We start from the raw sequence: 16,509 nt of genomic DNA, 5'->3' as shown, positions 1-16,509 counted from the left end.
CACCAAAAACTGTTTCATTTTAACCACCGTGCTGATAACCACTAAAAACTGTTTTATTTTAACCACCGTGCTAATAACCACCAAAAACTGTTTTATTTTAACTACCATGCTAATAACCACCAAAAACTGTTTTTTTTAACCACCGTGCTAATAATCACCAAAAAATGTTTGATTTTAACCAACGTATTAAAAACCACCAAAAACTTTTTTATTTTAACCACCGTGCTAATAACCACCAAAAACTCTTTTATTTTAACCACCGTGCTTATAACCACAAAAAACTTTTTTATTTTAACCACCGTACTAATAACCACCGAAAACTGTTTTATTTTAACCACCGTGCTAATAACCACCAAAAACTGTTTCATTTTAACCACCGTGCTAATAACCACCAAAAACTGTTTTATTTTAACCACCGTGCTATTCACCACCAAAAACTGTTTTATTTTAACCACGGTGCTAATAAAAACCAAAAACTGTTTTATTTTAACCACCGTCCTAACAACCACCAAAAACTGTTTTATTTTAACCAGTATGCTAATAACCACCAAAAACTGTTTCATTTTAACCACCGTGCTAATAACCACCAAAAACTGTTTTATTTTAACCACCGTGCTATTCACCACCAAAAACTGTTTTATTTTAACCACCGTCCTAACAACCACCAAAAACTGTTTTATTTTAACCAGTATGTTAATAACCACCAAAAACTATTTTATTTTAACAACAATGTTAACAACCACGAAAAATTGTTTTATTTTAACCACCGTATTAATTACCACCACAAACTGTTTTATTTTAACCACCGTGCTAATAACCACCAACAACTGTTTTATTTTAACCACCGTGCTAATAACCACCAAAAACTGTTTTATTTTAACCACCGTGTTAATAACCACCAAAAACTGTTTTATTTTAACCACTATGCTAATAACAACCAAAAACTGTTTTATTTTACTTACTATGCTAATAACAACCAAAAACTGTTTTATTTTAACCACCGTGCTAATAACCACCAAAACCTGTTTTATTTTAACCACCGTGCTAATAACCACCAAAAACTGTTTTATTTTAACCACTATGCTACTAGCCACCAAAAACTGTTTTATTTTAACCACTATGCTAATAACCACCAAAAACTAATTTATTTTAACCACCATGGTACTAACCACCAAAAACTGTTTTATTTTAACCACTACGCTAATAACCACGAAAAACTGTTTTATTTTAACCACTATGCTAATAACCACCAAAAACTGTTTTATTTTAACAACAATGTTAACAACCACGAAAAACTGTTTTATTTTAACCACCGTATTAATTACCACCAAAAACTGTGTTATTTTAACCACTGTGCTAATAACCACCAAAAACTGTTTTATTTCAACCACTGTGCTAATAACCACCAAAAACTGTTTTATTTTAACCACCGTGCTAATAACCACCAGAAACTGTTTTATCTTAACCACCGTATTAATTACCACCAAAAACTGTGTTATTTTAACCACCGTATTAATAACCACCAAAAACAGTTTTATTTTAAGCAGTATGCTAATAACCACCAAAAACTCTTTTATTTTAACCACCGCGCTAATACCCACCAAAAACTGTTTTATTTTAAGCACTTTGCTAATAACAAGCAAAAACTGTTTTATTTTAACCACCGTGCTAATAACGACCAAAAACTGTTTTATTTTAACCACCGTGCTAATAACCACCAAAAACTGTGTTATTTTAACCACCGTATTAATAACCACCAAAAACAGTTTTATTTTAAGCAGTATGCTAATAACCACCAAAAACTCTTTTATTTTAACCACCGCGCTAATAACCACCAAAAACTGTTTTATTTTAAGCACTTTGCTAATAACAAGCAAAAACTGTTTTATTTTAACCACCGTGCTAATAACGACCAAAAACTGTTTTATTTTAACCACCGGGCTAATAACCACCAAAAACTCTTTTATTTTAACCACCGTGGAAATAACCACCAAAAACTGTTTTATTTTAACCACCGTACTAATAACCACCAAAAACTGTTTTATTTTAACCACTATGCTAATAACCACTAAAAACTGTTTTATGTTAACCACCGTGCTAATAACCACCAAAAGCTGTTTCATTTTAACCACCGTGCTAACAACCACCAAAAACTGTTTTATTTTAACCACCGTGCCAATAACCACCAAAAACTGTTTTATTTTAACCACAGGGCAAATAACCACCAAACACTGTTTCATTTTAACCACCGTGCTAATAACCACCAAAGCCTGTTTTATTTTAACCACCGTGCTAATAACCACCAAAAACTGTTTTCTTTTAACCATCGTGCTAATAACCACCAAAAGCTGTTTTATTTTAACCACTATGCTAATAACCACCAAAAACTGTTTTATTTTAACCACCATGCTAATAACAACCAAAAACTGTTTAATTTAACCACCGTGCTAATAACCACCAAAAACTGTTTTATTTTAACCACCGTGCTAATAACCACCAAAAACTGTGTTATTTTAACCACCGTATTAATAACCACCAAAAACAGTTTTATTTTAAGCAGTATGCTAATAACCACCAAAAACTCTTTTATTTTAACCACCGCGCTAATAACCACCAAAAACTGTTTTATTTTAAGCACTTTGCTAAGAAGAAGCAAAAACTGTTTTATTTCAACCACCGTGCTAATAACGACCAAAAACTGTTTTATTTTAACCACCGTGCTAATAACCACCAAAAACTGTTTTATTTTAACCACCGAGCTAATAACCACTAAAAACTGTTTTATTTTAACCACCGTGCTAATAACCACCAAAAACTGTTTTATTTTAACCACCATGCTAATAACCAACAAAAACTGTTTTATTTTAACCACCGTGCTAATAACCACCAAAAAATGTTTGATTTTAACCAACGTATTAATAACCACCAAAAACTGTTTTATTTTAACCACCGTGCTAATAACCACCAAAAACTCTTTTAATTTAACCACCGTCGTAATAACCACCTTAAACTGTTTTATTTTAACCACCGTACTAATAACCACCAAAAACTGTTTTATTTTAACCACTATGCTAATAACCACTAAAAACTGTTTTATTTTAACCACCGTGCTAATAACCACCAAAAACTGTTTCATTTTAACCACCGTGCTAATAACCACCAAAAACTGTTTTATTTTACCCACCGTGCCAATAACCACCAAAAACTGTTTTATTTTAACCATAGGGCTAATAACCACGAAACACTGTTTCATTTTAACCACCGTGCTAATAACCACCAAAACCTGTTTTATTTTAACCACCGTGCTAATAACCACCAAAAACTGTTTTATTTTAACCATCGTGCTAATAACCACCAAAAGCTGTTTTATTTTAACCACTATGCTAATAACCACAAAAAACTGTTTTATTTTAACCACCGTGCTAATAACCACCAAAAACTGTTTTATTTTAACCACCGTGCTAACAACCACCAAACACTGTTTTATTTTAACAAGTATGCTAATAACCACCAAAAACTGTTTTATTTTAACCACTATGCTAATAACCACGAAAAACTGTTTTATTTTAACCACCGTGCTAATAAACACCAAAAAGTGTTTCATTTTAACCACCGTGCTAATAACCACCAAAAACTGTTTTATTTTAACCACCGTGCCAATAACCACCAAAAACTGTTTTATTTTAACCACAGGGCTAATAACCACATAAAACTGTTTCATTTTAAACACCGTGCTAATAACCACCAAAAACTGTTTTATTTTAACCACTATGCTAATAACCACCAAAAACTGTTTTATTTTAACCATCGTGCTAATAACCACCAAAAGCTGTTTTATTTTAACCACTATGCTAATAACCACCAAAAACTGTTTTATTTTAACCACCGTGCTAATAACGACCAAAAACTGTTTTATTTTAACCACCGTGCTAATAACTACCAAAAACTGTTTTATTTTAACCACCGAGCTAATAACCACTAAAAACTGTTTTATTTTAACCACCGTGCCAATAACCACCAAAAACTGTTTTATTTTAACCACCGTGCTAATAACCACCAAAAACTGTTTCATTTTAACCACCGTGCTGATAACCACTAAAAACTGTTTTATTTTAACCACCGTGCTAATAACCACCAAAAACTGTTTTATTTTAACTACCATGCTAATAACCACCAAAAACTGTTTTTTTTAACCACCGTGCTAATAATCACCAAAAAATGTTTGATTTTAACCAACGTATTAAAAACCACCAAAAACTTTTTTATTTTAACCACCGTGCTAATAACCACCAAAAACTCTTTTATTTTAACCACCGTGCTTATAACCACAAAAAACTTTTTTATTTTAACCACCGTACTAATAACCACCGAAAACTGTTTTATTTTAACCACCGTGCTAATAACCACCAAAAACTGTTTCATTTTAACCACCGTGCTAATAACCACCAAAAACTGTTTTATTTTAACCACCGTGCTATTCACCACCAAAAACTGTTTTATTTTAACCACGGTGCTAATAAAAACCAAAAACTGTTTTATTTTAACCACCGTCCTAACAACCACCAAAAACTGTTTTATTTTAACCAGTATGCTAATAACCACCAAAAACTGTTTCATTTTAACCACCGTGCTAATAACCACCAAAAACTGTTTTATTTTAACCACCGTGCTATTCACCACCAAAAACTGTTTTATTTTAACCACGGTGCTAATAAAAACCAAAAACTGTTTTATTTTAACCACCGTCCTAACAACCACCAAAAACTGTTTTATTTTAACCAGTATGCTAATAACCACCAAAAACTGTTTTATTTTAACCACCGTGCTAATAACTACCAAAAACTGTTTTATTTTAACTACCGAGCTAATAACCACTAAAAACTGTTTTATTTTAACCACCGTGCCAATAACCACCAAAAACTGTTTTATTTTAACCACCATGCTAATAACCACCAAAAACTGTTTTATTTTAAGCACCGTGCTAATAACCACCAAAAAATGTTTGATTTTAACCAACGTATTAATAACCACCAAAAACTGTTTTATTTTAACCACCGTGCTAATAACCACCAAAAACTCTTTTATTTTAACCACCGTGGTAATAACCACCAAAAACTGTTTTATTTTAACCACCGTACTAATAACCACCAAAAACTGTTTTATTTTAACCACTATGCTAATAACCACAAAAAACTGTTTTATTTTAACCACCGTGCTAATCACTACCAAAAACTGTTTTATTTTAACCATCGTGCTAATAACCACCAAAAGCTGTTTTATTTTAACCACTATGCTAATAACCACCAAAAACTGTTTTATTTTAACCACGGTGCGAATAAAAACCAAAAACTGTTTTATTTTAACCACCGTCCTAACAACCACCAAAAACTGTTTTATTTTAACCAGTATGCTAATAACCACCAAAAACTATTTTATTTTAACAACAATGTTAACAACCACGAAAAACTGTTTTATTTTAACCACCGTATTAATTACCACCACAAACTGTTTTATTTTAACTACCTTGTTAATAACCACCAAAAACTGTTTTTTTTTAACCACCGTGCTAATAACCACAAACAACTGTTTTATTTTAACCACCGTGCTAATAACCACCAAAAACTGTTTTATTTTAACCACCGTGTTAATAACCACCAAAAACTGTTTTATTTTAACCACTATGCTAATAACAACCAAAAACTGTTTTATTTTAATCACCATGCTAATAACCAACAAAAACTGTTTTATTTTAACCACCGTGCTAATAACCACCAAAAAATGTTTGATTTTAACCAACGTATTAATAACCACCAAAAACTGTTTTATTTTAACCACCGTGCTAATAACCACCAAAAACTCTTTTAATTTAACCACCGTCGTAATAACCACCTTAAACTGTTTTATTTTAACCACCGTACTAATAACCACCAAAAACTGTTTTATTTTAACCACTATGCTAATAACCACTAAAAACTGTTTTATTTTAACCACCGTGCTAATAACCACCAAAAACTGTTTCATTTTAACCACCGTGCTAATAACCACCAAAAACTGTTTTATTTTACCCACCGTGCCAATAACCACCAAAAACTGTTTTATTTTAACCATAGGGCTAATAACCACGAAACACTGTTTCATTTTAACCACCGTGCTAATAACCACCAAAACCTGTTTTATTTTAACCACCGTGCTAATAACCACCAAAAACTGTTTTATTTTAACCATCGTGCTAATAACCACCAAAAGCTGTTTTATTTTAACCACTATGCTAATAACCACAAAAAACTGTTTTATTTTAACCACCGTGCTAATAACCACCAAAAACTGTTTTATTTTAACCACCGTGCTAACAACCACCAAACACTGTTTTATTTTAACAAGTATGCTAATAACCACCAAAAACTGTTTTATTTTAACCACTATGCTAATAACCACGAAAAACTGTTTTATTTTAACCACCGTGCTAATAAACACCAAAAAGTGTTTCATTTTAACCACCGTGCTAATAACCACCAAAAACTGTTTTATTTTAACCACCGTGCCAATAACCACCAAAAACTGTTTTATTTTAACCACAGGGCTAATAACCACATAAAACTGTTTCATTTTAAACACCGTGCTAATAACCACCAAAAACTGTTTTATTTTAACCACTATGCTAATAACCACCAAAAACTGTTTTATTTTAACCATCGTGCTAATAACCACCAAAAGCTGTTTTATTTTAACCACTATGCTAATAACCACCAAAAACTGTTTTATTTTAACCACCGTGCTAATAACGACCAAAAACTGTTTTATTTTAACCACCGTGCTAATAACTACCAAAAACTGTTTTATTTTAACCACCGAGCTAATAACCACTAAAAACTGTTTTATTTTAACCACCGTGCCAATAACCACCAAAAACTGTTTTATTTTAACCACCGTGCTAATAACCACCAAAAACTGTTTCATTTTAACCACCGTGCTGATAACCACTAAAAACTGTTTTATTTTAACCACCGTGCTAATAACCACCAAAAACTGTTTTATTTTAACTACCATGCTAATAACCACCAAAAACTGTTTTTTTTAACCACCGTGCTAATAATCACCAAAAAATGTTTGATTTTAACCAACGTATTAAAAACCACCAAAAACTTTTTTATTTTAACCACCGTGCTAATAACCACCAAAAACTCTTTTATTTTAACCACCGTGCTTATAACCACAAAAAACTTTTTTATTTTAACCACCGTACTAATAACCACCGAAAACTGTTTTATTTTAACCACCGTGCTAATAACCACCAAAAACTGTTTCATTTTAACCACCGTGCTAATAACCACCAAAAACTGTTTTATTTTAACCACCGTGCTATTCACCACCAAAAACTGTTTTATTTTAACCACGGTGCTAATAAAAACCAAAAACTGTTTTATTTTAACCACCGTCCTAACAACCACCAAAAACTGTTTTATTTTAACCAGTATGCTAATAACCACCAAAAACTGTTTCATTTTAACCACCGTGCTAATAACCACCAAAAACTGTTTTATTTTAACCACCGTGCTATTCACCACCAAAAACTGTTTTATTTTAACCACGGTGCTAATAAAAACCTAAAACTGTTTTATTTTAACCACCGTCCTAACAACCACCAAAAACTGTTTTATTTTAACCAGTATGCTAATAACCACCAAAAACTGTTTTATTTTAACCACCGTGCTAATAACTACCAAAAACTGTTTTATTTTAACTACCGAGCTAATAACCACTAAAAACTGTTTTATTTTAACCACCGTGCCAATAACCACCAAAAACTGTTTTATTTTAACCACCATGCTAATAACCACCACAAACTGTTTTATTTTAACCACCGTGCTAATAACCACCAAAAAATGTTTGATTTTAACCAACGTATTAATAACCACCAAAAACTGTTTTATTTTAACCACCGTGCTAATAACCACCAAAAACTCTTTTATTTTAACCACCGTGGTAATAACCACCAAAAACTGTTTTATTTTAACCACCGTACTAATAACCACCAAAAACTGTTTTATTTTAACCACTATGCTAATAACCACAAAAAACTGTTTTATTTTAACCACCGTGCTAATAACCACCAAAAACTGTTTCATTTTAACCACCGTGCTGATAACCACTAAAAACTGTTTTATTTTAACCACCGTGCTAATAACCACCAAAAACTGTTTTATTTTAACTACCATGCTAATAACCACCAAAAACTGTTTTTTTTAACCACCGTGCTAATAATCACCAAAAAATGTTTGATTTTAACCAACGTATTAAAAACCACCAAAAACTGTTTTATTTTAACCACCGTGCTAATAACCACCAAAAACTCTTTTATTTTAACCACCGTGCTTATAACCACAAAAAACTTTTTTATTTTAACCACCGTACTAATAACCACCGAAAACTGTTTTATTTTAACCACCGTGCTAATAACCACCAAGAACTGTTTCATTTTAACCACCGTGCTAATAACCACCAAAAACTGTTTTATTTTAACCACCGTGCTAATCACTACCAAAAACTGTTTTATTTTAACCATCGTGCTAATAACCACCAAAAGCTGTTTTATTTTAACCACTATGCTAATAACCACCAAAAACTGTTTTATTTTAACCACGGTGCGAATAAAAACCAAAAACTGTTTTATTTTAACCACCGTCCTAACAACCACCAAAAACTGTTTTATTTTAACCAGTATGCTAATAACCACCAAAAACTATTTTATTTTAACAACAATGTTAACAACCACGAAAAACTGTTTTATTTTAACCACCGTATTAATTACCACCACAAACTGTTTTATTTTAACTACCTTGTTAATAACCACCAAAAACTGTTTTTTTTTAACCACCGTGCTAATAACCACAAACAACTGTTTTATTTTAACCACCGTGCTAATAACCACCAAAAACTGTTTTATTTTAACCACCGTGTTAATAACCACCAAAAACTGTTTTATTTTAACCACTATGCTAATAACAACCAAAAACTGTTTTATTTTAATCACTATGCTAATAACAACCAAAAACTGTTTTAGTTTAACCACCGTGCTAATAACCACCAGAAACTGTTTTATTTTAACCACCGTGCTAATAACCACCAAAAACTGTTTTATTTTAACCAGTATGCTAATAACCACCAAAAACTGTCGTATTTTAACCACCGTGCTAATAACCACCAAAAACTGTTTTATTTTAACCACTATGCTACTAGCCACCAAAAACTGTTTTATTTCAACCACTATGCTAATAACCACCAAAAACTGTTTTATTTTAACCACTATGCTAATAACCACCAAAAACTGTTTTATTTTAACAACAATGTTAACAACCACGAAAAACTGTTTTATTTTAACCACCGTATTAATTACCACGACAAACTGTTTTATTTTAACCACCGTGTTAATTATCACAAGAAACTGTTTTATTTTAACCACTGTATTAATAACGACCAAAAACTGTTTCATTTTAACCACCGTGCTAATAACCACCAAAAACTGTTTTATTTTAACCACCGTGCTAATAACCACCAAAAACTGTTTTATTTTAACCACCGTATTAATTACCACCAACAACTGTTTTATTTTAACCACCATGCTAATAACAACCAAAAACTGTTTAATTTAACCACCGTGCTAATAACCACCAAAAACTGTTTTATTTTAACCACCGTGCTAATAACTACCAAAAACTGTGTTATTTTAACCACCGTATTAATAACCACCAAAAACGGTTTTATTTTAAGCAGTATGCTAATAACCACCAAAAACTGTTTTATTTTAGCCACCGTACTAATAACCACCAAAAACTGTTTCATTTTAACCACTATGCTAATAACCACCAAAAACTTTTTTATTTTAACCACCGTGCTAATAACCACCAAAAACTGTTTCATTTTAACCACCGTGCTAATAACCACATAAAACTGTTTTATTTTAACCACCGTGCCAATAACCTCAAAAAACTGTTTTATTTTAACCACAGGGCTAATAACCACCAAACACTGTTTCATTTTAACCACCGTGCTAATAACCACCAAAACCTGTTTTATTTTAACCACCGTGCTAATAACCACCAAAAACTGTTTTATTTTAACCATCGTGCTAATAACCACCAAAAGCTGTTTTATTTTAACCACTATGCTAATAACCACCAAAAACTGTTTTATTTTAACCACCGTGCTAATAACCACCAAAAACTGTTTTATTTTAACCACCGTGCTAACAACCACAAAACTGTTTTATTTTAACAAGTATGCTAATAACCACCAAAAACTGTTTTATTTTAACCACTATGCTAATAACCACCAAAAACTGTTTTATTTTAACCACTGTGGTAATAACCACCAAAAACTGTTTCATTTTAACCACCGTGCTAATAACCACCAAAAACTGTTTTATTTTAACCACCGTGCCAATAACCACCAAAAACTGTTTTATTTTAACCACAGGGCTAATAACCACATAAAACTGTTTCATTTTAAACACCGTGCTAATAACCACCAAAAACTGTTTTATTTTAACCACCGTGCTAATAACTACCAAAAACTGTGTTATTTTAACCACCGTATTAATAACCAACAAAAACGGTTTTATTTTAAGCAGTATGCTAATAACCACCAAAAACTGTTTTATTTGAGCCACCGTACTAATAACCACCAAAAACTGTTTCATTTTAACCACTATGCTAATAACCACCAAAAACTTTTTTATTTTAACCACCGTGCTAATAACCACCAAAAACTGTTTCATTTTAACCACCGTGCTAATAACCACATAAAACTGTTTTATGTTAACCACCGTGCCAATAACCTCAAAAAACTGTTTTATTTTAACCACAGGGCTAATAACCACCAAACACTGTTTCATTTTAACCACCGTGCTAATAACTACCAAAACCTGTTTTATTTTAACCACTGTGCTAATAACCACCAAAAACTGTTTTATTTTAACCATCGTGCTAATAACCACCAAAAGCTGTTTTATTTTAACCACTATGCTAATAACCACCAAAAACTGTTTTATTTTAACCACCGTGCTAATAACCACCAAAAACTGTTTTATTTTAACCACCGTGCTAACAACCACCAAAAACTGTTTTATTTTAACAAGTATGCTAATAACCACCAAAAACTGTTTTATTTTAACCACTATGCTAATAACCACCAAAAACTGTTTTATTTTAACCACTGTGGTAATAACCACCAAAAACTGTTTCATTTTAACCACCGTGCTAATAACCACCAAAAACTGTTTTATTTTAACCACCGTGCCAATAACCACCAAAAACTGTTTTATTTTAACCACAGGGCTAATAACCACATAAAACTGTTTCATTTTAAACACCGTGCTAATAACCACCAAAAACTCTTTTATTTTAACCACTATGCTAATAACCACCAACAACTGTTTTATTTTAACCACCATGCTAATAACAACCAAAAACTGTTTAATTTAACCACCGTGCTAATAACCACCAAAAACTGTTTTATTTTAACCACCGTCCTAATAACCACCAAAAACTGTTTTATTTTAAGCAGTATGCTAATAACCACCAAAAACTGTTTTATTTTAAGCACTATGCTAATAACCACCAAAAACTGTTTTATTTTAACCACTGTGGTAATAACCACGAAAAACTGTTTTATTTTAACCACCGTGCTAATAACCACGAAAAACTGTTTTATTTTAAACACAATAGTAACAACCACGAAAAACTGTTTTATTTTAACCACCGTGTTAATTATCACCACAAACTGTTTTATTTTAACCACCGTGTTAATAACCACCAAAAACTGTATTATTTTAACCAGTATGCTAATAACCACCAAAAACTGTTTTATTTTAACCATAGGGCTAATAACTACCAAAAATTGTTTTATTTTAACCACTATGCTAATAACCACGAAAAACTGTTTTATTTTAACTACTAAGGTAATAACCACCAAAAACTGTTTTATTTTAACCACTGTGCTAATAACCACCAAAAACTGTTTTATTTTAACCAGTATGCTACTAACCACCAAAAACTGTTTTATTTTAACCACTATGCTAATAACCACCAAAAACTGTTTTATTTTAACAACAATGGTAACAACCACGAAAAAATGTTTTATTTTAACCACCGTATTAACTACCACCACAAACTGTTTTATTTTAACCACCGTGTTAATTACCACCACAAACTGTTTTATTTTAACCACCGTGCTAATAACCACCAAAAACTGTTTCATTTTAACCACCGTGCTAATAACCACCAAAAACTGTTTTATTTTAACCACCGTGCTAATAAACACCAAAAACTGTTTTATTTTAACCACCGTATTAATAACCACCAAAAACTGTTTTATTTTAACAACCATGCTAATAACCACCAAAAACTGTTTAATTTAACCACTGTGCTAATAACCACCAAAAACTTTATTATTTTAACCAGTATGCTAATAACCACCAAAAACTGTTTTATTTTAACCACCGTATTAATAACCACCAAAAACTGTTTTATTTTAAGCAGTATGCTAATAACCACGAAAAACTGTTTTATTTTAACCACTGTGTTAATAACCACCAAAAACTGTTTTATTTAAACCACTATGCTAATAACCACCAAAAATTGTTTTATTTTAACCACCGTGCTAATAACCACCAAAAACTGTTTTATTTTAACCACCGTGCTAATAACCACCAAAAACTGTTTTATTTTAACAGCAATGTTAACAACCACGAAAACTCAAGTTGACCACCGTATTAATTACCACCACAAACTGTTTTATTTTAATTACCGTGTTAATAACCACCAAAAACTGTTTTATTTTAACCACGGTATTAATAAAAGCCAACAATTTGTTTTATTTTAACCACCATATTAACAACCACAAACAAACTGTTTATTTTTCCACAGTGCAACGAACTCAACTGGGGCCATTTAACATTGACCAGCCAAACAGAGGTCACGTTTACTTTGTAAACCAATCAAAAACGGGAACATTTCTTAAATTTGAAAGTACAAGTGCCGGTCTTTTCGGTGGCCCCGGTTGAGTTTGTTGCACTGTTAGACACCAAAGAAGAAAAAGACATTAACCCTTTAAGCCCTAACAGAGATTAGCAATTATCCTCGTAAAATCAATGCTTATTCAAGTGCTAAGGTTATGAGAATTAAAGATATGATCACCAAGGTTAATTTTCTTGATATTTTAACAACGTCTCCCCAGTACTTTTGTAAGAAAGTATAGGGACAAGATAGATGAATTTGTCCTTTGACATTAGGGGTTAAAGGATTAATAACCACCTAAAACTGTGTAATTTAAACCACTGTGTTTAATTAACCACCAGAAACTGTTGTGTTTTAACCACCATATTAATATAACCACCAAAATTTGTTTTATTTTAACGACCGTGTTAACAAGGGAAAAAAAGCTGTTAAATTTCAACCACCGTGTTAATAACCACCAAAAACTGTTTTATTTTACCCACCGCATTAATAACGACCAAAAACTATGTTAATTTTATAACCACCGTAATAATAACCCCCAAAAACTGTTTTATTTTAACCACTGTGTTAATAAACACCAACAAGCTGTTTCATTTTATCCACCATATTAATAACCACCAAAAATTGTTTTGAGCGTGTTCAAATTCTTCATGATAGTTTGACCACATGCATGATGGTTGATGATTGTTCTTCGGTCAGCTATTTTCTCCACAAGCGTTCTCAAGATTAATTTTAGTTCTTCCAACAACTGAAGGAAAACAAAGGAGGCAGCTGCTTTCTTTCGTCGTGAAAAATTCACCCCTGCGAAGTTTTGTTTGGGATGTCGACACTCGGCAGATGCCTGGCATTAGAGGCTCACGGTAAACTATCGTCAGCTATCACGAGTTTCTCCAAGTCGTTTGACGACCCGTTTGATAGTTGATAATGGCTGATAATTAAAGTTTTGACTATCATCAACTATCATCGACTATCATGAGCCATTTGACCAGGGCTTTATAATGAGCAAAAACAATCACTCTGCACGGGCGTTTTAAATTGTGGTAAATTTCTCTGCCGTTCTCTGCAAAACAACAACGTGAAATTACCAAATTCAAGGTTTTGTGGAGAACGTGAACACAAGACGGTAAATTTTTCATCCTCTTTCTTAACTTGAACCCCACTCCAACCAATTTGGCTCCTGTGTAGTTCATCGTTTGTATAGAAGTTGAACAAGTTAAAATAATCGGGAAGTAGCACAAATGAAATAAAAGTTATATATTTTAAAGTGACATTATCGATGGCGTTGCCGTCTCGCATTTTATTACAATTTAATGGCAAAGAATTAAAGGTAAGTAATGAAAAGAAAGGCATTGCTCCATAAGGACGGTCTGTAAGAGTCAAATGACCCCATGCAAGACAGACCACCTCATAGACTGGTAGCAAACATGAAACCAACTCAAACTGCATGCTTCTTGGAATCTACAATCGAATTTTGATTGGATAATCTATCTCCGCGAAAGTGTGGGAGCAGTGATATGGTGCAGTGGTGAGAGCACTCGTCTCCCACCACTTTGGTCTGAGTTCGATTCCCGGACTCGGTGTAATATGTGGGTTGAGATTGTTGTTGGTTGTCGTCCTTGCTCCAAGAGGTTTTTCTCTGGGTACTCCGGTTTTCCCCTCTCCTCAAAAACCATCACTCCAGTCCTAAATTCCAATTCAACCTGGAAAGTGTCCCCAAGTAGTGCTCTGCACTTAATACATTGATACTTCAATTATTAAAAGTGATTTTATAATAAGAGTAACTTCTGACTTTGCGCTAATTAATCACCAAAACAAATTAACATTTGAATCCGAGCCTCAACTTGAGTTTTAATTTAAAAAATAACGAGACAAGAAAGACACAAGAAAGCAATATATGATGATTTTTAGTTTAGCGATACTAAACAGGTGTACCTTGGTGGTAAGATCCCAGTGAATTTCAGGGACGTAAACATAACTAAGATGCTTCAGCTCATCTGCACATCTTTCACCATTGTGGCCTTCGTGTACAAAATCAAGCTCTTCCTTTAAAGTATCTTTTAAGTCCTGGTGAAGAATTGGAACTTTCTTGAAATTTTTGAATGACGATAATGAATTACAAAAAACAAAGAAACAAAAAAATGTTTGACAAGAAAAATTAATTTAATCTTTCTTTGAACTCAATGCATATGATTTATTATAGACTGACCTAAACTTGGTAGATATTATATTTAAAACCTCACCAAGAAAAGAAGAGAAACCATAATTGAAACTAAGTTCTAAAGATGTATCTCACTGACAAAATGAAGGTGAAGACAACGTATGAGGTAATGCTATCTTTTAACTACATGTAGGGGTAAATACATGTACATGTAGTTTAGAGTAAAAACTTGGAACTATCAAAACAAGTGATCGTATATCAGAAAAAAAAAATCACAACAGTTTACTATTAACATCTTTAAAAAAACTGGAACACTTCGAGTAGCTATTCATAATGTTTGTGGGGTACCAGTATACCATTCTTGGAATGAATAAAATAACTATTTACTGTAACTAATGAAATAGACAGAATCACTGGTTTCCTTGAGGATTGATATAATTGTGCACTTTCTACTGGTATATGAAAGACCAAACAACATTGTAGCAAACTTACATTCAGGACCCAAGAGAAGGAAAATGAAGGATGCATCCAAGCGATGACTTGTAGCAGGCGTTTAAGTGTCCACAGATCACCATCATATCTATCCAGTAAATCAATATACTGTATCTAATCGGGAAGTAAAGGAATAGATGAAATTAGGATTAGCAGGATTGTGATGGAGTCACTTTTTTAAAATTCTAAATTTAAAAATTGGATTGCCTTCTTTGTTAGACTGATTTTTAATTTACCTTTACAGCTACCTCTCGTCCGTCATGCCTCATAGCTCTGTGCACCTGAGCCAGACTAGCAGCTGCTATTGGCTCATGATCAAACTTAAAGAATAAGTCATGAGCTTTCTGTCCAAAGTCCTCAAGGAATAATTCATCCACCTAAAATGGAACAACAAAGTGTTATGAATTTTTCAAAGGAGCACTTTATGATCAAGCCATCAAGGGTTCACATCATGTTTCACAATGGATGACTTGACTTTAAAACAGATTTATTATAAAAAACAATATGAGCAACAGACCTCTCCATGCTTCCTTCGAAGAGCCTACAAAAAAATTTGAAGTATCTCAGTTAGTCAAAGGCTAAAAGTGGACCTTTATCATAACCTCACCCCACCCCACACACTAAGGTTTCCACTGAGGTTTTAAAAACATATTAAGCATTTTACAAGATACATATCAATTAGTACTGTATGCTTTCAGCTGCAAGTGTGGCCTGTGTAACATATCAGCATGTGCTAATTAGCACCTCTATTATGTTTTGCACACGCATATTTAAGTACGAACACATTTATGTAAACAGCGAAAGCACACGCGGTCAGAACACAGCAACTCGAATGAAATAAAGTTG

At 32.5% G+C, this 16,509-nt stretch overlaps 1 protein-coding gene across 1 annotated transcript in view; it reads right to left on the bottom strand.

Moving 5' to 3' along the window:
- LOC146451156 (putative aarF domain-containing protein kinase 5) overlaps positions 1 to 16,509 on the bottom strand; it is a 60,907-nt gene that overhangs the window by 40,238 nt on the left and 4,160 nt on the right. Inside the window, exons 4-7 of the mRNA XM_085099520.1 lie at positions 16,181 to 16,204; positions 15,900 to 16,040; positions 15,664 to 15,777; positions 14,946 to 15,077 (exon numbers count right to left, since the gene is read on the bottom strand). Coding sequence (XP_084955646.1) covers positions 14,946 to 15,077; positions 15,664 to 15,777; positions 15,900 to 16,040; positions 16,181 to 16,204 — 411 coding nt within the window. The remainder of the gene's footprint in view (positions 1 to 14,945; positions 15,078 to 15,663; positions 15,778 to 15,899; positions 16,041 to 16,180; positions 16,205 to 16,509) is intronic.

The sequence above is a fragment of the Pavona decussata genome, unplaced genomic scaffold (assembly GCF_977016875.1).
Source record: "Pavona decussata unplaced genomic scaffold, jaPavDecu1.1 SCAFFOLD_396, whole genome shotgun sequence".
Classification (NCBI taxonomy): Eukaryota; Metazoa; Cnidaria; class Anthozoa; order Scleractinia; family Agariciidae; genus Pavona; species Pavona decussata.
Note: the sequence above shows the minus strand (reverse complement) of the source record. Positions and strands in the feature narration are given on the sequence as shown.